Here is a 23,799-nt window from a genome sequence, read left to right on the forward strand (position 1 = left end):
ATGTTGGGAATGTGTGCAAATTTGTGCGCTCTCCTGACACGCACAGAAACGCACTGTCCTTTAGCAGACTAGCAGACACACAGTGGCACCGTTATTTAATGGCACCTCCACACTTCCTCTAATGGTTGTGCCCAACCCGCATGGTGCCGCAGCACTATGTGGTTTAAAAGGGTCACATGTAGGCAGCCCATTGAAATGAATTGGGTTGCCCTACACGCAACTTGTGGATATACACACACACAGTCGCACCAGTAGGTATCAATCTAGGGGGGGGGCTGACAGCAGGTCAGCAGCTCTCCAGTAACTGGCATCCTTACATGAGGAGATTTACTAAACTGGTGCAAAGTAACCAGCTTCTAACTTCAGCTTGTTCAGTTAGGCTCTGACAGTAAGGCTTCATTCACACTTGTGACTGACAAGTCACACCCCATGGTTTTCAACGACAACCATTCAAATATGTGCGATTTTAAAGTCGCACCGCATTAAAAAAAGGTTCCTGCACTGCTTTGGTCAGTCTGCAATATAAACCAACCTCAGTATAGTCACATGAATGTAATACATGTTCCAGTTGTGCAACAGTTGTCCATTTATCATTGGTCGAAGCCAAAGTCACATCCAAGTTGCACCCATCCAAATGCGTCAGTTGCATCGTCGTGCATCTTTAGAGTCGTAGAAAAGTGTTTATCCGCTTCCTATAATTGGGTGATATCGGTCTCCTGCCATGTCACATTGACCCTGGATGGGGACGACAAGCGGCTGTGACAATGGTCCACTGTTGTCACTTATAGGAAGCAGGTCCCGTACATCCAGTGCTGGAGTTCCCATGGACAGAAAGATGCTGAACGAGGCTGCAGGAGATCAGCAAAATAATACTTAGTAAAGGATAAAAAGAAAATAGATTTTAATGAAAAAAACTAAAATATGACAATCCATGATACACAGAGCATGCTAAACGTCATCTACTGTGGGTTTTCATCTACTAAAGCCTAATCCACTTACATTTTAGGTATCCTGGTTCCTCCTTCCCTGTTTTCATTACATATCTTATTTTAGTCCCAGTGATGTTACTACTGGGTCTCTGTACTTCTCTATTGAGTGCAGCCAGATTGTGGCTGGTGGGAGGGGCCGGCTTCCTGAGAACATCACAGCCCCCCCTGCCTCAGTACTCCTTTCAAGGGGCCCTCAGCCCTGATGCAAGCATTTGGCTGGTTCCTGGGAGGAGTTATGCAAATATCAAAATGCCTTGATGGGTGGATGTCAGTCTGGAGGAGTGGGCGTTCCTGGGCAATTAATTTGCATACAGACCACCCTAAGTAACGCCCACATGTGATGCTGAGTTCGATATATCCAGTCTGGAAGGAATATATATCTGTCCATATAGATTATTGTTGGATATGGATATTGGAAGGGTGTTGTTTGTTCTACCCGTCTCCTCTCTATTACTCCCCCCCTTTTAATGATCTGGATACTTACGATGTATCTCTTTGCTCCCCGGTGAACCATATGAGTTGATATTCATATCTATATATCTTTACGCCATCAGCCCTATACACGGTCGCTGGTATTAGTAAGAAACTGCCTCCTGCTTTACACAGTGATTCCTGGGTGATCATCTGGGAGCTCTCCATGCGGAGATATTCCTATGCTGACAAGTGAGACCTACAGAGTATTGGTAACTGTAAGCGCAAACACACAAGTCCATATATAACAGGAGATATAAAAGGCTGAGCAACTTAGTCCATAGGGGACAGGCTGGAAGTTCAAGGGTTAAGTGGTAACCGGTAATGTAATGGTTAAAGTAGGCTGGTAGGCTAGGCGGCTGCTGTTTCCTCAGAGAGCTGGCTCTGTGATGGATGAGAGAGGGGTAGAGAAGGAAGCGCCACCTGAGTGTAGTATTAACAAATGATGTTTAATGACACCAGGTAAAAACACACTTACAGGATAAAAACATATAAAAGGCTCATCTGTATGGGTATGTGGTCCTCGGTGTTCCCTCTGATCCTGTGGTGGTGACGCTGCAGGGATGCTGGGCTGCAGAAGGTGGATTACCAGCCGGGAGCTCCTTCTGTGGCCATCAGGAAGAGACTAGGGGCCGGCGTGGAGCGCACGTGAAGCGTGCATGACGTCACAGGTCGTCCGTCTGCTTCCAGGTTTGGTATCCAGGGGAGGGATCGTCCAGGGAGGAGGGCTAGCAGAGAGGTTGAGAGAAGGCTACACGCTCTGAGCCACTGCTCCTTCAATAGGCCTATTGAAGGAGCAGTGGCTCAGAGCGTGTAGCCTTCTCTCAACCTCTCTGCTAGCCCTCCTCCCTGGACGATCCCTCCCCTGGATACCAAACCCGGAAGCAGACGGACGACCTGTGACGTCATGCACGCTTCACGTGCGCTCCACGCCGGCCCCTAGTCTCTTCCTGATGGCCACAGAAGGAGCTCCCGGCTGGTAATCCACCTTCTGCAGCCCAGCATCCCTGCAGCGTCACCACCACAGGATCAGAGGGAACACCGAGGACCACATACCCATACAGATGAGCCTTTTATATGTTTTTATCCTGTAAGTGTGTTTTTACCTGGTGTCATTAAAGAGGAGTTCCACCCAGGGGCTCCATTAAAAAAAAAAAAAATTAAAAGTTAGCAGCTACAAATACTGCAGCTGCTGACTTTTAATTGGACACTTACCTGTCCCAGGGTCCAGCGATGCGGGGGATCGAAGCCCCGCTCGTCCCCCCCTCCGCTTGTCGGCGCCGGCATTTCAACTGTTGGCGCCGGGCTGTGGCTTCACAGCCTGGCACCCACTGCGCATGCGCGAGCGGCGCCGCGTGCCGTGATTGACCGCTCAATCACCTGGGACCTGTAATGGGTCCCAGATGATTGACAGGAGGGAGGGAGCAGAGCCGAGCCCTTCCTGTGCCTGGGGGGAAGTGATGTCACCAGCCCAGGCAAAGGAAGAGGCAGACTACGAGGGACCACCTAGCAACAGGCATTTAGAGGTAAGTAAAAAAAAAAAAAAATATTCAAATGTTTTTTTGTTTTTTGTTTTACAATTTTTCAGGTATTTTTGTTTTTTTGGGTGGAACCCCACTTTAAACATCATTTGTTAATACTACACTCAGGTGGCGCTTCCTTCTCTACCCCTCTGACAAGTGAGACCTGTTCCTTCCAACTACCCCCAAGTGTGTCCTGACGAAGCAAAACAGCGAAACGCGTTGACGCACAGGGGCTCACTGCCGTTTATTTGGTGTCAACTCTCTTGTTTACCGTATTACTATCATATGCCTATCGTATGTTTTTAATTCTTTTTTTACTTGACCTGTTTCATATGACGTATTGTTAATAAAATATATTTTTGTACTATATCATTGTCCATCTTGCCTGTGAAGTCCGAATTAGGGCCCTGTGGCCCTTTACCCTTTCTCTCTTCCAAGCTGAGCCTCTAAGATTGAAAGAACTGAAATCCAATGAATGAAAGGGGTGGGTCAGGCTGGCCAGGAAATGGGGCGGGGCTCTATCTGACTTCCTGCAGTTTCTAATGCACATTGTCAGAAGCTCACAGTGTGCAGTGAAATCAGAGGGAGTCATTTCAGTCCAGGAGAGGAGCCGGTACACCTGTGCAAAACTGAAGGGGAGGACAGAGTTAGACTTAAAGTGATTGTAAAGTCTTGTTTCTTTTTTTTGTTAAAAATAACAAACCTGTTATACTTGCCTGCTCTGTTGCAGTGGATTTGCACAGAGCAGCCCTGATCCTCCTCTTCTCGGGTCCCTCTTCTGTGATCCTGTCCCCTCCCTCCTGTTGAATGCCCCCACAGCAAACAGTGTTCTATGGGGGCACCTGAGCCGAGCCACAGATCCCTGTGTCCATTCAGACATAGAGCTACCAGCCCGGCTCTGCCCCCTTTCTCTCCTCGTTGGCTGACTGACTTTGACAGCAGGGGGAGCTAATGGCACAGCGCTGCTGCCTCAGCCAATGAGGAGTCTTGGGCAGCCGAGACACTTCTACAACATCGTTGGATCTGAGGGACCTCAGGTAAGTATTAGGGGGGCTGAGGGGGGCTGCAGCACACAGAAGGCTTTTTTATCTTAATGCATAGAATGCACCTTCTGCCTTTACAATCACTTTAACAAATGACACTGTAAGCAGGATAAGGAGCCGGTACAACTGTGCAAGACTGAAGGGAAGGGGTGGATTTAGGGACAGGCTACTGGTTATGGAGCGGAGTTCTCCCTCAGTGTCTCAGGCCCCCCCGGTACCCAGGAGATAATCCAGACTGATCAGACAGTCGTGTGATCTCTACCTCTTCCCAATCAATACCGTTATCGCAGCTTGTCAGGTTTCCGGTGACGCGGCGTCGATGGCTGTCAGGTGATCGGCGTACCTGGCACGTCTGCTCATCAGATGCGAATGGCGTGCGTCACGCTGAGACGGCGCTGCGAGAGCGAAGAATTAATCCGGGAAGTGATACCGCGGAGCCGCTCAGCTCTGCCTAATCCTCCGCTCTCTTCACACTGACACCGCTGTGTTATCGTGACCCGCCGCATCACTTTCCCGTCACTCTACAGAGAGAAATCCCTTCTTCATCCCCCGGCCGCCTGTCATCGGCCGTGATCTGTGAGTGATTCCTGTCCATGTCTGGAGGATTGATGGTCCCCTCTCACCCGTCATCTATCACTCAGACTACCTGCCGGTACACGAGCGACATTCCCTCTCCGCGTTGTCTGCACTGTAAAAGTTTATCTGAAATCTGCTCCGTCGTCTTGTGCACAGTGAAGAGGTCTCCCTTCCTTCTCAGCGCCTTTGTAAACACATCGTACCTCACTCTGTATAGTGTACCTTCTAGAAAAAAATGTAAGCTTGAACTAACAACAGGCACCCTCCACACTCCTCCGGGGATACTGAGTTGTCCTTGCCCGATTTGAAATCCCCACTCTTTTATACTTCCTGCTGGGGTTCCAGGATGGGTCAGAGCAATTCTGATTGGTCAGCACTGGCACAGAAGCGAGGAAAAGAGGGAGAAGAGTGGGGACATACTTTTACACCTGCCTACCTCAGCGCCAATCCGGTCGGAAGGGGATCCGTCATCCTCCATCTAGGCAGATCGACTCCGGGGGGGCAGTCAGGTGTAAACGGAGTCTGATTACTCCCATCCGCCCATAGGGTAGAGCAGGGCTCAAAATTTCAAGTCCTGAGCTACTAGCAAGGCCTCAAAGGTTACTTGCCACCAGTTGCCCCGCCCCTAAACACTCCCTCATAGATTATCTCATGAAATGACACTTAAATATTGTGTAGCACTAACTCACGGTATAGCTGCTGGTTTAAGCGGGTCTGTTACCTTCCCCTTGCTTCCCTTGGTTTTACCGGCACCGGGTCTAGGGGTTCCGTTGAGTTTACCTCTGGACGACACACGCACCAACACTGGAGTACGTTTTCAATGCTTTATTGAACAAACAAACTTTAGGAAGTAGCAGGAAAGAGGCGGAAAAGGAAACTTTCAGGAGAAACTCAAATATCTTCTTACAGAATTTTAGTAACTAATGTCCCGGTAGAATTCAGATAATTAGGTGGAATGCGCTCCCCTCGTGGGACACACTCCTTGCTCGTCTGGATAGGCCTCTCTCACCGGTCTAGCAGTCAGCATGCAGCACGAATCAAAAGCCTCTGCCACAGACTCAGTTGGGGGGTAAATCTGTACGATCCTCTGCCACAGGAAGTATCAGATTTTCTCTGCAGTGAAAGTCAGTCACAGTGCCTGAACCTTTAAGCCGAACCGGCAACACTATGCTGTATGGTTACTTCTCTTGGATACGTCCTTCGACCGAGTCACCAGGCCCCTCTATAGACCAGCACGCTGCGTGATCTCTCCAAGACGGGTCCTCCCCTGGGATCTCCTCGGCCGCCCAGCTTCGTCACACAGGACCGACAGCTCAGGACCATTCCTCGGCCGCAGTGGTAGGCCCCAGACAAGCCTCTGGGCCCACCCCTGCGCCGCTGTATCGTGGGCCTCCCGATTGGAGGACCACGAGGTAGCTCCTTAACGCATACCTGTCGGCCAGGAGGGCCAGCAGGTGGCTGTAAAAAAAACCCAAGAACATGGCGTCTGTCCCATAAATACCCTCTTCCCAGAATGCAACTCGGAGGACCACCTCCACCGAGCTTGTCTCCGAGACAGAGGAGCATCTATACACTTCGACACGTTGCCTTTCCAACACTGACCAGTGGTAACGGCGACACCCACCGGTCAGCACGGAAACACCCACAACATCAGCCAAGCTGGAACAGAGGCAAACTTTTAACCTTCCTAACACACAATTTACTAGATTTACCTAATCTGCGGTAGATTGTAAATCTACCAGCGCTACAATTGTATGCAGAATTAAGTTATAAAAATATTAACAACTTTATCCATGTCCGCCAATGCAGCCTGCCAGTGTCCGCCAATGCAGCCTGCCCGTGTCCGCCAATGCAGCCTGCCCGTGTCCGCCAATGCAGCCTGCCCGTGTCCGCCAATGCAGCCTGCCCGTGTCCGCCAATGCAGCCTGCCCGTGTCCGCCCGTGCCCCCAATGTAGCCTGCGTCCCCAAGGCTGACTACCTGTGCAGGGGAAGAGAGAGGAGAGCCGCCGCCCGGATGATCAGAGCGCCGGGAAGATAACAGCTTTCATTTCAATAGCTGCGTGTTCCCTGTCGCATGCCGTTAGATACAGCCCCTTCCCCTTGTCTGGGGAACTTTGAAAGACAGATCACCCGTCCCAGGATTGGACGGGTGATCTGTCCATCAAAGTGTCCGGACAAAGAGGAGGGGCTGTATGTGATGACACGCAGCTGTTATGTTCCCGGCGCTCTGATCATCCGGATCGCATAATTTTTTGGCATAAATATGTGTTTATTATGATTACACAATAAGTGCATGGGTTGTATGTATGTTTTGTATTGATTGTAATTACACATTTAATAAAAAATAGCCGATTTAAAAAAAGAAATTAAATGAATTTATATATATTTTTTTCAATTTTGCGCTTTGTTCAATGTGAAATGTGTAAACATTAAAGGTTAAATAAAATAATAATAAAATAATAAATAATGGTAAAATTTATTTTTGATTTATATGTTGAAGGTGTAAAAATATTAAAGAACAAAGCAAAGAAAATAATTTTACTTTTATTATAAAACCGAAGTGAAAAAAAAAAAAAAAACAATCAGAAGGAAAATAATTAAATGGAGAAGGAGAAGAAGGGGTAATTAAGGCTGATTGGAGTAAATTAAGGATTAATCGGGTTAAAACAGAGAAACATTCAATAAAGAAATATAATATTTTTTAATTTTTTTTTTTACTTGACAGGTTGCTTTAAACTGACTTCATCTGAAGTTGAAAGTTCATTCCTTTGATCTGTAGCTGAAGAAGCAGAAAAATACAAAAAGAAACAATGTTTCTATTTATATTTTCTGTTTCAACAGCTAAGCAATGTTTTTGATAAACATTGCCAGACTGCTTTTTTTTTTTTTTTTTTTTGACAGCTCCAATTGCAAATTGTTTACACTTCAGCGGTCAACAGCTGCCCATTGACAGCTGAATGAGTCATTGGTTGTTAAAGCGGAGTTCCAGTCGCTTGTAAGTTTATTCAAAGTCAGCAGCTACAAAAAGTGTAGCTGCTGACTTTTAATAAACAGACACTCACCTGCCCCACGGTCCAGCGATGCAGCCGCCCAAAGCCTCAGTCCTCTCCCCCACCTCTCAGCGGGGCCGGCATTGCAAGTGTGGGCACCCGGCTGTGACAGCTTGCGGCTTCACTGCGCTCTTAGCGACCAGGCAAACTTCTGAGACCTGTGATGTGTCCCAGAAGATTGCAGAGAGGGAGTGGGAGAGGAGGAGTCACCAAGAGGGAGAGGAGGAGCCTCCTAGGCGACAAGAACAGGAAGTGGGAGCTGGATACCTGTCAAAACTAGGTACCCGCTCCCCACCAAAGAAAAAAAAAAATGAGATGCCAAATGTGGCATGTAAAGGGGCTAGGAGTGGTTAAAGTGCTTTTGGATGGAACTTCGCTTTAAGGACGCAGCACCCCCCGCTCCTTAACAACTGATAATCGGCGGGTTTTTAAAAAAAAATTTTTACATTTCAGCTATCAGTGGGGGAATCCCGCTATCTTCCACGTATTATTTGTTACTTCTGCTTTACCAAATAATAATTGTGCCACCTTCCTTGGTCTCTGTGTTCCATTACTACATCTCGGCTACCAATCAACTGGCCCCGCCTACAACCTGACCCCAAAGCTAACCCCGGCAGCAGAGTACTGATCTTTTACTTCACCAAAAACTATCAGCCAGTGACGATAACTGCAGGTTTGGAGTTGTGAAGGCTGTGGAACTACTAGCACCAGCAAAGCCTCTGGTGCACACAACGCCTGTAACCTAAATACATAGCTCAGCGTTCTTCCATACAGCGAGCAGCCAAGATCTCCCAGAATGCATTTGTGGCAGAACAAACCTGTTTATTGCGGCACAGATGTCCTGACACGGCGTCCAGGCCCCTCTTATTCAGTGTCCGGGTAATGAATGTCGTAAACATCCACGCTGTGCCATCTCTAATCACATTTACCTTCTCTCCCACAGGTGAGCCCATCTTTATCCGCAAGCCGGATGACCAGATAGGAATGTCGGGTGGCGTCGCCTCTTTCGTGTGCCAGGCCACGGGGGACCCAAAACCGCGCATCACCTGGATGAAGAAAGGGAAGAAAGTCAGCTCGCAGCGCTTCGAGGTATTTGATGATTGTTCCAAGTGCCGGCGGCTAGCTGTGCCAAACATGCCTGTAATGCCGCGTACAGATGATCGGAATTTCCGACAACCAAACCGTGGATTTTTTTCCGAGGGATGTTGGCTCAAACTTGCCTTGCATACACACGGTCGCAAAAATGTTGTCGGAAATTCCGAACGTCAAGAACGCGGTGACGTACAACACGTACGACGAGCCGAGAAAAATGAAGTTCAATAGCCAGTGCGGCTCTTCTGCTTCATTCCGAGAATGCATGGAATTTTGTACACACGATTGAAATTTACGACAATGGATTTTGTTGTCAGAAAATTTGAGATCCAGCTCTCAAACATCTGTTGTCGGAAATTCCGACGGCAAATGTCCGATGGAGCCTACACACGGTCGGAATTTCCAGAAACAAGCTCACATCGAACATTTGTTGTCGGAAATTCCAATCGTGTGTACGCGGCTTTACTGTGCTGATGGCTGGGCAGTGATGGGCTCTGTTACATTGACACAGTGGGGTAGATTTACTAAAACTGTAGAGTGCAAAATCTGGTGCAGCTGTACATAGAAACTAATCAGCTTCCAGGTTTTTTTTTTTTTTTTGTCAAAGCTTAAAGTGCAAGATGCATTAGGATAAAAAACCTTCAGTGTGCAGCAGCTCCCCCAATACTCACCTCCATCTCTATCCAGCGACGTTGCACGAGTGCCTTGACCGTCTGGGACTCTACCTCCAGATTGGCTGAGACACAGCAGTGGTGCCATTGGCTCCCGCTGCTGTCAATCAAAGTCAGTCAGCCAATCAGGAGAGCGAGAGGGGGCGTAGCCGAACGACTGCTCTGTGTCTGAATGGACACACGGAGCTGCACCTCAGCTCGGGTGCCCCCACAGCAAGCTGCTTGCTGTGGGGACACTCGCCAGGCGTGCCCAAAGAGGGACCCGAGAAGAGAAGGATCTGGGTTTCTCGGTGCAAAATCATTTCACAGAGAAGGTAAGTATAACATGTTTGTTATTTTTAAAGAAAAAAAAAAAAAACGAGATTTTACAATCACTTGAACAAGATGAACTTAGAAGCTGATTGGCTACCATTCACAAGCTGCACCACATTTTGCACTCTTCGGTTTTAGTAAATCAACCCAGAATGTCCTTCCAGTAGGCAGACATTGATGACTCTGGTGTTCTCTATATGGCTCCTTACCCACCCGTCCTTCTGGCTATCATCCTCTAGAGCGGGTGAGGACAGGTCACATGCTTTCTCTCCATACCTCTGATAAGCAAATTGGATCTTTTCAAATTTATGGAGAATCGTGCGTGGCTTCTAAGAGCTTTGCTGAGATTAAAGCAACTGAACTTAAATGATTGTATCAGTCCGTATTACAGCAGGAAAGCGAGAATCCATCACTGAGCAGGGACATTATACTGATAGTCACCCCTCACTGTCCTTATCTAATAGCCCATTGTCTGCATGGACTGAGCTCATGTCTGTCTGTCCGTACATACAGAATCCAGCACTTTATCCCCTCAACAGGAAGGCTTTATTGTGTAGGGAAAATATAGACCCCCGGGCAGGTTCCCCCCCAATTCCTGATTTACTGTCTAGTGACTACAAAGGCAGTATATATATATATATATATATATAAAATATGTGTGTGTATTTAGTGCTGTTTTGTGGTACTATTGTGAAACTTTAATTGTGATGTCACACTACAGTTGCAATGGCAATAGTTTTGAGCTCCCTACTATTTTTCATGCCCTGTAAACACGATCCGAAAATCGGATGACAGATTGTCCGTTTTTTGGTTTTTTTTTGCATGCTAGTCGTATATCGAACCTGAAGAGTTTGCTAAAAAAAAGTTATGAAAATTCTTGTACGACTCAATAAACAAATCGGAAGACAACTGTACTGATTAAACGAAACTCGTACGATCTGGTATTGTACGATAAAAATTTTCGTGCATGTCCGATAAAATAATATTGGATGAACTGTCGCGATTGGCTCTCGAAAGCTCTGTACTAACGATCCGATTATCGCACGATCGCGTAGAAAGCGGTATTTTTCGTCTGATTTTCGGATCGAGTGTACGGGCCATTAGGCCAGTGAAAAGTAGATCAGATACAAGTAAAGTTCCATAAGCTCCTATGTGCATGTGGAAAGTTACATTGTATCGGATCTGTTTTTCACTGGCCTGAGATGGGCCCCTTTCACATGGGCGGACTGATCGGGTCCACCTGTCAGTTTTTAAGGCGGACCCAATCGGACCACCCATTGCCACCTAATGGAGCGGTGGATGCCAACAGACGTGTGTCCGTTGACACCCGCCGACATCAATCTTACCCTATCTGCTAAAAACAGACAGTTCCCCATCCGTCTGCCGGATCTGATGACAGTCAGATGGAAATGGACAGGTGGTCCGTTTCCATCGGATCGCCCATAGAGTACAGCGGAGCGGACACAGACCTGTCATCCGCCTGTTCAGCGGGGATGAGTGGAGAGACGCCCTGCTGAGCAGGCGGATCTGCTGGTGGGCTCTGCCAGTGTGAAAGGAGCCTAAGAGAGAAAAACATGAAACTGTTGCCTTTTGCATTTTAACCCCTTTATGACCACACAACACACGTGTGGCCACAACATATGTGTAATGCCAACACAAGGCACATATGCATCACTGTGCAGCAGCTATTCATGTGCTGAGAGCGCGTTCACTGAGCACTCACAGGGCAAAGACGAAGCTGTGAAAGAATGCTCTCGGTCAGAGCCACAGATCAGTAGCTGCAGTGAGTGGCTTCCAATCATGTGACCACTGTGACAGCCCCCCTGGGTGTTCAAAACTATTTAAAGGGAAGCCAGGGTGGGCAGGAAGAAGTTAAAGCCCAACTGAGGGAAATGTAAAGTAAACAGCAATGCCATACTGACCGTGCCTGAAGGTAGGAGAACACCAGTCAAGTATACGAGGCACAATTATTCTAAACGAAGCAGAACACTCCTGTTTCACCAATGGTGGGAGAACTACAAGTCCCAGCATGCTTTGTCAGCCTCTAACAGCCAGAGGGCTGTAGGTATCCTAATCAGTGTTGATAGGGCAGTGGACGGTATCGGTAGGGTAGTGGACGGTGTGGGTAGGGCAGTGGACGGTGTGGGTAGGGCAGTGGACGGTGTGGGTAGGGCAGTGGACGGTGTCGGTAGGGTGTCGGTAGGGCAGTGGACGGTGTCGGTAGGGCAGGGACAGTGGCTGCCCCAGCACTCCACTCCTCATTGGCTGAGACAGCAGCGCAACACCATTGGCTCCCGCTGCTGTCAATCAAAGTCAGTCAGCCAGTGAGAGGAGAAAGGGGGTGGGGCTGGGCAGTGACTCCGTGTCTGAATGGACACAGAGCTGTGATTCGGCTTGGGTGCTCCCATAGCAAGCTGCTTTCTGTGGGGGCACTCAACAGGAGGGAGGGGCCAGGAGCACCAAAGAGGGACTCGAGAAGAGGAGGATCCGGGCTGCTCTGTGCAAAAGCACTACACAGGGCAGGTAAGTATAATATGTTTGTTATTTTTAACTAAAAAAATCTTAGACTTTACAGTCACTTTATTAACATTCAATTACAGTATGACATATATACTCGAGTATAAGTCGTTCCGAGTATAAGTCGAAGCGCTAATTTACCACAAAAAAATGGGAGAAACTTAGTGACCCGAGTATAAGATGAGGGTGAGAAATGCACAGCTACTGTAAGTGGAAAAGAGGGTCAACAATGCCCCATTTGCAGCCTCACTGTGCCCATTTGCAGCCTCACTGTGCCCATTTTCAGCCATAGGTCCCCCGAACGTCAAACTCGGTAGTTAAGGGTTCCTAGATGCCCCCCTAGCTGCAGCCAAAATTTGAGGTCTCTGAACCCAAAGGGTCCCAAAATGACATGGCTGCAGATGGACACAGTTGACCGAATTTGGGGCCCCATATCTTGGGGCCACTTAGTGCCAAGAACCCCAAATTTGGTGTGCAAACCCAGTATAACTAGCACCATAAAATATCCAAAGCTGGGGTTTCTAGCACTAAGTGGCCCTAAGATACAGGGCCCCAAAAATCGGTTCCGAAAATGTCAAGCACTTTTCTGTAGCAGAGAATGACATTTTCCGAACCAGTTTTGCAGCCCTGTATCTCGGGGCCACTTGGTGCTAGGAACTCCATCTTTGGATATGTTATTGTATCAGTTCCACTGGGTTTGCACACCAAATTTGGGGTTCCTAGCACCAAGTGGTCCTGAGATAGGGGGCCCCAAAGTCGGTTCAGAAAATGTCAAGCACTTTTCTGCAGCAGAGAATGACTTTTTCCGAACCGATTTTGGGGCCCCGTGTCTCGGGGTCACTTAGAGCTAAGAACTCCACCTTTGGATATGTTGTGGTACCAGTTCCACTGGGTTTGCACACCAAATTTGGGGTTCCTAGCACGAAGTGGCCCTGAGATACAGGGCCCCAAATTTGGTTCGGAAAATGAAATTTTTTGCTACAGAAAAGTGCTTGACTCGAGTATAAGTCAAGGGGGGCACTTTCAGCACAAAAAAATGTGCTAAAAAACTCGACTTATACTCGAGTATATACGGTATATTATTTTTATTATAATTGCCATTTTTTTTCCCACAAAAGTGGAGTTACCCTTTAAGCTTTGACAATAAAATCTGGAAGCCGATTGGTTTCTATGCAGAGCTGCACCAGATTTTTGCACTCAACAGTTTTAGTAAATCTACCTCAAAATGTGATTCCGCTTGGCCAGCGACAACACAAAACTGAAATACCAGTTATCAATGTATATGCTCAGTAATGGTAACATCAGCCTGTCCTGCCCAGTACACTCACACAAGCATTTCTTCCCCCAGGTCATTGAATTTGATGACGGCTCGGGGTCCGTGCTTCGGATACAACCTCTGCGAGCTAACAGGGATGAGGCCATCTACGAGTGCACGGCCACCAACAGCGTGGGTGAAATCAACAGCAATGCCAAACTGACCGTGCTGGAAGGTAAGAGAACACCATTCAGTTATACAAGGTGCCATTAATCGTTTTAAACGAAGCAGAACACTCCTGTTGCACCAATGGTGGGAGAACTACAAGTCCCAACATGCTTTGTCAGCCTCTGTAACAGCCAGAGGCCTGTAGGTATCCTAATCAGGGTTTGCTCGATGTACAGCCTGTAAAGCTGAACTCCAGGAATTCAGACTTTTTTTTTTTAAATGTGATGGCTTACTATGAGTTAGGTTCAACAAAGTGGCATACATTATCTCTTTTATATATAACTGAAAGTTTTATCGAGCACCAGAAGTACAGCTGTACTTTCAGCACTCTGATAGGATGCTGCTTTCTCATACAGCAGCAGCTCTGCCTAACCCTCCCCTCAGCTGTCCATTCACAGAAGGCTTTGCATTTTTTGAATGGGTGCAGACAACCAGGAGTACAGCTATCGCTTTACTTCCAGCGCTCTGATAGGATGCTGCTTTCTCATACAGCAGCAGCTCTGCCCAACCCTCCCCTCAGCTGTCCATTCACAGAAGGCTTTGTATTTCGTGAACAGGTGCAGATAATACAAAGCACTCTGTGATTTGGGCAGGAGGAGAGAGGGGCAGGCAGAGCGGCTGCACACAAATCTGCAGCTGCTATAGCTGAGACCAGAAGGTCCAGGGTAAGAAGTATAGGGATATCTGTACAGGGATATCTTGTCACATGACAAGTTGCACCACAATTTTTCCAATGGGTACCGTTCATACCCGTGACACTACTTTGGTCCGACTTTCAAGCGACATGAGGGCCATAGACTTCAATGTTAACACACAGTCGCATGGTCAAAGCCAAAATCGCACTTGTTTAAAGTCGCATTAAAATCGCATCAGACGCATCAAGTTGCAATGGAAATCGCATGATTTTGAAGTTGCACAAGTATGAATGGAGCCTAAGTGAAAGAGAGAAATCCAGGAGATGGCATATACCTTGTTGGATTTAACCCTTAGTAATCCAGGTGGCTGAATTCCTGGAGTTCAGCTTTAATTTCTCTAGGATAAGGGGGTGGCGGTTGGGGTAGAAGGCCTGTGTCTGTCGAGCACCGAAGTGAACTTTCCATGCAATATTTTTTTCATTTGATGGATCATTTTTCATCTTCGAGCTTCCAAACGGACAATCTGAAATCACATTTATCACAAGCCATAAAGTGGAAGGATTCCCACACAGGGGACAGTATCAATAAAGATGTCTACTTCTCCTTCCAAATAGGAAGCAGGCTGATTTCTCTCAGGGCCTCTTGCATGTGGTGCACCATAAAGCGCGGTTTGATTGCGGTGTGCAGGATGTCATGTAGCAAATTGGATCTCCCATGTAATTTCTCCATAAAAATCCACAGGTTGTGTCCTATGGAGCTGGAGGTGTCCTTGGGCTCCTTGGGCTCTGCCAACTATGACAAATCACTTCCATTGAAGACCACTAGAGGGACCGAATGAGCTGAAATCCCTCTCCAGCCCAGTTTAGCTTGTAGCCCATCCTCTGTTAGCTGTACCCCCTCCATTTCAGCCCTTGTGATATTGGATTCTGTGTGAGACGGAGAAAAAAAATCTGTTTATTATTATTATTATTATGCAGGATTTATATAGCATAAAAAGTTTATGAAGCGCTTTACAACATGAGGGCAGACAGTACAATTGCAATGTAGTTTAAATGTACTGGAACTTGTCCAGTTCTGTGGGTTGCAGTGCTGGGACAGGGCCATCTAGAGCCCAGGGCGAACATGCCAAACTGTACCCCCCCCCCCCCCCCCCAAGATGTAAGAGCTGTTTGTGTTAGCAAAAATCCCCCCCTAAAAACACTAATCTAATTTGCATGCTTACCCCCTAAGTATAAACTCCCCCTCCTCCCAGTTTAAAGATGCCCCCCCTTGCTGAAATTCCTCCTCCCAGCACAAATCTTTGCCCCCCCCCCCCCCAAAAAAAGCAATTCACCCCTCCTAGCACAAGTCCTCTACCCCTAAAATCTCTCCTCTTAGTATGCATCTCCCCCCCCCCCAGCTTCTCCCACTTCAAATTCCTCCCAAAATCCCCCTTCCTAGCCCAAATCATCCCCCCATCCCCACACCCAACACAAATCCCCTTAAATCACAATTTTTAGCAGCCCCCCTCCCCATTTCCCCTCCTAGAACAATAACCCCTGCCTAATACTCTATAAATTCCCCCTTCCAAAACAACCCCCCCCCCCCAAATCTCCTAACATGATGCCACAGTGCCCGGGGCAGCCGCCCCTCCTGCCCACCCCATTGTCCCGGCCCTGGTTGCATGACTGTTTCCTAAATCGTGGACCCTCCTCTTCCTCTGTGTCATGAGGTCCACGCCAGGTTTGATTCTGATTGATGGCCGCAAAAAACATCTGATCACTGAGTATTTGATACATCAGGCTATCTGTATGTGAGAGACCGCAAGGAACCAACAGCAGGCGTGCTTGGGAACACCTCTCCTACATCACAATCAGGAGTTCTCAGATCTCAGACAGGTGGGGGTGGACTGTTGAATTACAGTACTTGGTGCTAGTCTACACTTGTGATTAGGGGGGGGGGGGGCAGTAATAATAGGTGGATGAGCTGTGGAATTTTTTTTTTTCTTTGCAGATTTTTACGTAGGTGGATGCAGCATGGGTCTGATGCTGCATCTGTCCCCCGGTGCCTCTGCACTGAGAACCGAGCGATCAAACATTGCTGATCGCTCGTTTTTCACAGCTCTGTGAGTAGTCAGTCACAGCTCTCTGCTATTCTCCCTCCCCGTTCATTGGTGTTCTGGGCTGTGGAGGGGCGGCCGGCTCAGTCTCTCAGTGGCTTGCTGAGAGGCTGAGCCGAGTGTCGGTCCAGGCACCTGGAGGATCCAGACTTATTGTCGGAATGACGCGGTGCCTGGACTGACATCCGTGACGTCAGCAGAGAGCGGACTTCAGCCCGCTCTCTGCTCAAAACTGGTCACTGGAGTGCAAAACTAACTGCATTCCTGTGATCCGCAGGAGACGTGCAACCAAACAAGCTTTGGCTATACTTCTCTTTAAGCTTCAGGTGGGGATGTACACATCCTGTGCCTGCAACCAAAATTGTGCCCCCCCCCCCCCCGTCATATTCTATGGGCATTTCTGCCATCGATTGCGACCCATTCAAGTATATGGGCTCATGCCCCAAACACCTTGCAGACACATGCATTGTAGTATGGACTTTATGGGGTCAAAACAGAGGGTGACATATTGATTCCCAGTCACCCATCAAACCCCTCATAAAAGCGATCTGCTGTGGATCACAGAGGCAGGTGTAAACGGTTTTCTGTATATTCTCTGCAAATATTAAAGGGGCGGAGTTAGGCTAGTGCACGGACTGCGCTGAACATTTGTTTTGGATCCTCATTATTACAACATTGAGCGGAGGAGCCTCTGGTGTAAATTTTATTGTTCTTGGCTCGCTTGCAAAGCAATGCTTTGTCGGCCGCAGAGCCCATCCAGAGACTTGGTTTGGGCGTCACCTTTGTGAATCACAACTTTTAATTAGTGATCCCTATAATTATCATTCTGCTGACTCCCCGTGTGTATAAACATAATCATAGAGCCGCACATCCATTCAGGGATCTGTTAGATAAATACACCCGGCTGATTATACCGAATAAAAGAAATACAAAGTTACAATGAGTCACTTGTTACATTCTGTTTTCAAAGTTTACTAGTTTATAAAATAATACATTGTATAACTCCCTTCATAACATAACATAGTGTAACTTCCTTCATAAAATAATATATAGTATAACATCCTTCATAACATGATATACAGGTGCATCTCATACAATTAGAATAGCAGAACACCTTAGCAGTGCCACAAGCTGATCACCTCCATGCTACGCCACATTGATGCCGTAATTCATGCAAAAGGAGCCCCGACCAAGTATTGAGTACATACTATACTGTACATGGACAGACTTTTCACTAAGCCAACATTTCTGTATTAAAAATCCTTTTCTTTTTTTTTTTTTTTTTTTTATTGGTCTTATGTAACATTCTAATTTTCTGAGATACTGAATCTTGGGTTGTCACTAGGTTTAAGCCATAATCATCAAAATTAAAAGAAAAAATTGCTTGAAATATATCACTCTGTGTGTAACGCATCTACATATAATATGAGTGTAGCGCCACCCCCGAAGGAGCCGATTGGTGATTTTTGGTTCTCTGTTCTATGCCTCGACTCCAAGAATGACCTCAGCCCCTCTGGCACACACCTGGTTAAATATAACATTTCTGCAAACACTTTCAAGAATGCAAGTAAAGAAAATTCCAATATCCTGGCTGTAGATTGATACCAGAAACAAACAGACACAACTGGTAGTGATAAATGGCCTAATATATTATCACAAAAAGAATATTTGGAAACTTACAGCACTGTTGAACCTTGCTGCAGAATATCAATACAATAGAAATGACAATCTCTAATATTTTAGCAACAGTAAACATAGAAAACAAAGCATAATCATCTATATGTCAATTGCACAGGCGCTGAGAGGGAGGAGAGAAGGTTTATCAACTTCTCAGCTCCTTCTGGGCCAGAAACACCATTGAAAGTAACAATACAAAAAGAAGAAATGGGTTGACAGGTACAGTAAGCACAGTTTTGTAACATTACAGGTCCTGAGTTGAAGGGTACTAGTATCTTCTGCTAGCAAACGTTGGGGCCCTTTGTAAAGAGAGTAGGTTTAATCAATTAAAAGTGAGACATTAATCCTCTAGGAAATCCCATTAGGTAGTGGTTTGTAAGAACATAATGGCTAAAAGTGGCAGCTCCAAACAAGCATCCTCTGACAGTAGAAAGGGGAATAGGTGTCTGCATGCAGTGTCTGTACCGTGCTAAGAAAGATGTTGGGTTTACACCCGCTCACCAATCTTCTGGGTGATGACACAACGGAAGTCCCAAATTGTGGTTGAGGCTTCTGGCAATGTTGTAAGGCGCTGGATCACCTCCTGCCGGCCGATCAGGATGGCTGGTAGCTGAACTGGCAGGGTGATTGGACAAAGGCCAACAGGACACCAGGATGGGTCTTCAGATCCTCGAAGCGTTGCGTGGGTTGTCTTTGCTGGGCTAGATGGAGCTGAGTTGCTGAGCAGGGTCCCTGGACTGAATGGTGGAGGACTGTGTGGGTGAGACTGTTCCTGACTCCTTTATCCTCAGTCTCTTGGCATTAGTCTCGGGAAAAGCGTGGCTCTCTCTCTCTCAGATGCTGGTAGACAGTGTGGCTCTCTCTCTCTTAGGTGGAGTTCCACCACAAAACCCCGTCACCTCACCACTCCTGTCCTCCTCACAGTAACTCTCCCCGGTAGTCTCAAGAGAAACGTGGCTTTCTCTCCCTCTGTTGGGTCACACAGTCCCTGTGTCAGAGTGTGTCTCTCCCCTCAATCAGATGCTGGTACCTGGTACCTTTTACATCAGAGGTTCCCCCATCACATCAGAGTTCCCACCCATCACATCAGAGTTCCACCCATCACATCAGAGTTCCCACCCATCACATCAGAGTTCCCACCCATCACATCAGAGTTCCCACCCATCACATCAGAGTTCCCACCCATCACATCAGAGTTCCCACCCATCACATCAGAGTTCCCACCCATCACATCAGAGTTCCCACCCATCACATCAGAGTTCCCACCCATCACATCAGAGTTCCCACCCATCACATCAGAGTTCCCACCCATCACATCAGAGGCCCCCCTTTCACATCAGAGGTTTCACCCATCACTATCAGAGGTTTCACCCATCACTATCAGAGGTCGCAACTAGCACATCGGAGGTTTCCCCTTCAGAGGTCCCACCCATTACATCAGAGGTCCCCCCATCACAACAGAGGTCCCACCCATCACATCAGATGTCTCCCCCCTTAACATCTGAGACCCCCATCACTTAAGAGGGCCCTCTTGACATCAGCGTACCCCCATCACATCAGAGGCTTTCCCATCACATCAGTGTCCCTCCTCAGTCAGAGTCCCCCTTTCATGCCAGAGGTCCCCATTATATTTGAGTCCTCCCTATGCACCAGAGCCCCCCATCATATCAAAGTACACCCATGGCTGAGTCTCCCCATCAGAGCCCTCTCATCACATCAGAGCTCCCCCATTACAGAGCCCCCAATCAAACAACCTCCCTCCCCTAATCACAGACTCTCCCACAGATCTGATCAGGCGCAAACTCAGTCTTGTGCTCACGTCACCCTGGAGGAACCCAAAAAATTGCACCCAGGTGTCGCCTCCAATAATCCAGGTCAGAATAAATTGTTCCTTAGCTGTATTCGGGACTCGGCACTTTTTAAAATATATTCTTATTTAAGTCGGTATCAGTGTGATTTGCTGGGTTCGGTGGCGGTTCTATTGCCGCGGTAATCTCTCCCTATATAGCAATATCGTCCGGGGAGTTCACCTTTCTGAAGAACGCGGGAAATGTTTGATAGAAGCGTGCGTTGACGTTTAGACCATTATCTTGCGGCTTAGATCCCGGCTCCCAGGGATTGATACTCCACTTTCCCTCCATATGTGAAGCACTTATCCACCATGCATTATGTATACAACCTGTAACATCCCCATAACCAGCTGTATGTCTGCTTAGCAGCGTAAACACCAGATTTATCCGCAGGCGGATGGGGTGGGCTTGTGTAATGGAAACTGGAAGGAAAAAGACAATTCAGTACCTAGAATGTCGCAAAGTGCAGAGAGATTTTTTCTGTTCTTTTTTTTCACCTGATACAACACAAATTAAAGCATGCCTTGAAATCATTTCTGAGCGACCTCAAAGGCTGCCGCTGGATTCTTTCTGACAATGGAAAGGCCGGATCATCACGGGGTCACATAGGGACGCAATCTAAGCGGCGGTACTCGAGTTTGAGATTTTCCAGCAAGGACAAATGTTCCTCTTTTGTTTTATTTTATAAATGACTTGATCTGTATATCGGGGGGGGGGGGGGGGTATATAAGAAGCCATGAATGTGACTTTCACCAAACATTCCCTGGTGGAGAATCAGTTGTTATTAGAAACACATGGACCTGGAAAATTCACCTGCAGAGGACTCTGTGCCAAAATGTCGGATTCACTGTTTTAGAAGTATGGCGCACATTTATAGTCTCTGTGCTTCTTTAGGCAATGCAGGCAGATCATGGCTGGTGGGAGGGACCAGCAGGGGGCTAAAAACATCCCAGCCCCCGGCCTCAGTACTCCTCTCAAGGGCCCTGAGTACTGATCCAAGCAGTGGGCTGACTCTTGGGAGGAGTTATGCAAATATTAAAATTCTTTGCTGAGTGGGTGTTCCTAGGCAGGCTGGATTCGCATAGGTAACACCCACATTTGATACTGAGCCTCCATCATTGAAAGAACTGAAATCCAGTGAATAAAAAGAGCGGGACAGGCACGGCACAGTCAGGCTAGACCAGGGGTCTCCAAAATTTCTAAACAAAGGGCCAGTTTACTGTCCTTCAGATTTTAGGGGGGACAGACTGTGGTCAGCGGGAATATAATTTTTTTTTATGGAGTCAGTAGAAGTAAACAGTGCCCCATCTTTGGTATTAGGTGGAGGATTAGTGCTCCATCATTGATGTCAATGGGAGGAATAGTGCCCCATTGTTGGCGTCGATGGGAGGAATAGTGCCCCATTGTTGGCATCAATGGGAGGAATAGTGCTCCATCATTGGTATCAATGGGAGGAATAGTGCCCCATCATTCGTATCAGTGGGAGGAATAGTGCCCCATTGTTGGCGTCAATGGGAGGAATAGTGCCCCATCATTGGTATCAGTGGGAGGAATAGTGCTCCATCATTGGTATCAGTGGGAGGAATAGTGCCCCATTGTTGGCGTCAATGGGAGGAATAGTGCCCCATCATTGGTATCAGTGGGAGGAATAGTGCCCCATCATTGGTATCAGTGGGAGGAATAGTGCCCCATCATTGGTATCAGTGGGAGGAATAGTGCCCCATTGTTGGCGTCAATGGGAGGAATAGTGCCCCATCATTGGTATCAGTGGGAGGAATAGTGCCCCATCATTGGTATCGTGGGGAGGAATAGTGCCCCATCATTGGTGTCAGTAGGAGAAATAGTCGCTCATAGTAGTAGCATATATAGAGCCCCAAGGCCTGGATAAAGGCAAGCAAAGGCCCGCATTTTGGAGACCACAGGACTAGATGATGATGGACCTTCTCCAGCCAGGAAATGAGGCGGGGCCCTATCTGACTTGCTGCAGCTTCTAATGCACAATGTGAGAATCTCACAGTGTGCAGTGAAATCAGAGGAAGCCGTTTCAGTCCAGGAGAGGAGCCGCTACAACTGTACAAGACTGAGGGGAAGATTTAGAATGTGTTATAAAAGCCGAAGAATAGAACGTAAAGCCGGCTCCTGTGTTCTCTCCTCCATCACGATGGCTTCCGCCGTGTGGCTGCTCTCCTCCTCAAGCTTCCTGATTGGCCGGGAGGAGGATCAGTGTTACAATTGTGAATATTCATTCGCTATTGTAACACACCTGGGTGGGCTTGGTTTGCATTCTCTGCGCCCCAAACCCACCCTATTTTGAAGCCTATTAGAGCCTCTGGCTCTTTTCCGGTGCTTCAACCCCCCCCCCTTTGGAATCCATGCATCTGGTGCCCTGCAAGGGGCCGGGTGCATGGATGGGGGAGAGGCGCCCGTGCGCCCTTAATGGACGGGCCGCCCCTGGTTTGGAGGGCCCTGCTCCTAGGAGCTTACAATCTAATAAGACTATGCACAGCTGCATCAGATTCTGTGTGTTCCAGTTTTAGTAAATCATCACATTACAGCGATCAGCGATTCGTCTCATGAATACATCTTTTTTACATTCCAGTTGTGCAGCTCAGGTTTTGAATGCGATGGGCGTCGCGGTATTAATGGCGGCTCTCGGTACGAAGCCCGAAGGATGGGCTAACCACCGTCCCCGATATAAAACCCCTTCAGATGTGAGTGACCTCTCCTCTGTGATGTTACTTGCCGCCAATTTCACTTTCATGTGAGTTTTGATGACCCTTTTTTATTCGGCATTAGTGTGCAGGAACAGAGGCAGCCGCTCGGCGTGAGCTCAGAGGGCCATCTATCAGTTGATGGAGCCATGAATTGCGGCGGCACCTCTGCCTGGACTCCTCTCTCTGCCGGGAACGACGGGACTGGTGCTTTGGAGTAATTGAAAATTTCTTCTGTTGATGGAGTTGGAGGCGGATGGGGGGGGGGGGGGGGTAGAGGAAGGCACAGACACCTCTGTTCCCTGCTCCTTCCTCTCCTCCTGGGCAGCTGATCATCTGAATTATGTATGAGTCAGATTGAGCATTTTCTGTCTTTTTCAATTATGACCCGGAGCAGTACAGAAAGTGACTCTTTATGCCAGCCTGGCGTTTGAAGGCGGGAAGGAGGGGGGGGGGTGAGCGGGTGAGGTCGGGTTACAGCAGATAAAGTGACCCGTATTCCCAAAGTGAAAATCTGATTAAAAAAAAAAAAAAGCACGTAGTTGGAACCGTTTGGCGATGAGATGACAAGATGCCGGCGTGTGCTTAATATTAGGAGTGAAGAGCTTATTAGATACGCAACGTGGCTCGGTGTCATCGGGGAGACATTAGCGCTCGTGCAGTTCTGAGTACAAATCTCCTTTCATCATCTGACATTCCCCCAGTGTCTAACATATGGCAGGCACCTGAACGCCAGACTGGGCCGTGTACTTCCAGCACAACCTGTTCCATCGCCCGCCCTGCTAAAACCCCTCCGACAGACCTACAGCGGTAACCTTCACGTTCCAATGCGCAGATTTTTTAGGCTGACGTCGGTTGTTTATGGAGAAGGATGACTTTACCCGCTCTTACAGTAAAGACCCCCTTCCTATACTGGAGGTAAAGTGTCTGTAACCCCACATGGGAAAATATTAATTATGGGCAGTTTTTTTTTTGGGGGGGGGGTGGCAAACAATGCACACCCCTAGTGGACAAAATGCATACAACAAAATCGAATAAAAAAGTGTACGAATCTTTATTACATCACATTAAAAATCACATCATTTATATATGGAAATCAA

At 47.6% G+C, this 23,799-nt stretch overlaps 1 protein-coding gene across 1 annotated transcript in view; it reads left to right on the plus strand.

The window, feature by feature from the left end:
* PTPRF (protein tyrosine phosphatase receptor type F) overlaps positions 1–23,799 on the plus strand; it is a gene marked incomplete in the record, with an annotated part of 622,098 nt that overhangs the window by 396,930 nt on the left and 201,369 nt on the right. Inside the window, 2 exon segments of the mRNA XM_073593920.1 lie at positions 8,597–8,742; positions 13,594–13,735. Of these exon segments, the coding sequence (XP_073450021.1) occupies positions 8,597–8,742; positions 13,594–13,735 (288 nt within the window).

Source organism: Aquarana catesbeiana, linkage group LG07 (assembly GCF_042186555.1).
Source record: "Aquarana catesbeiana isolate 2022-GZ linkage group LG07, ASM4218655v1, whole genome shotgun sequence".
Classification (NCBI taxonomy): Eukaryota; Metazoa; Chordata; class Amphibia; order Anura; family Ranidae; genus Aquarana; species Aquarana catesbeiana.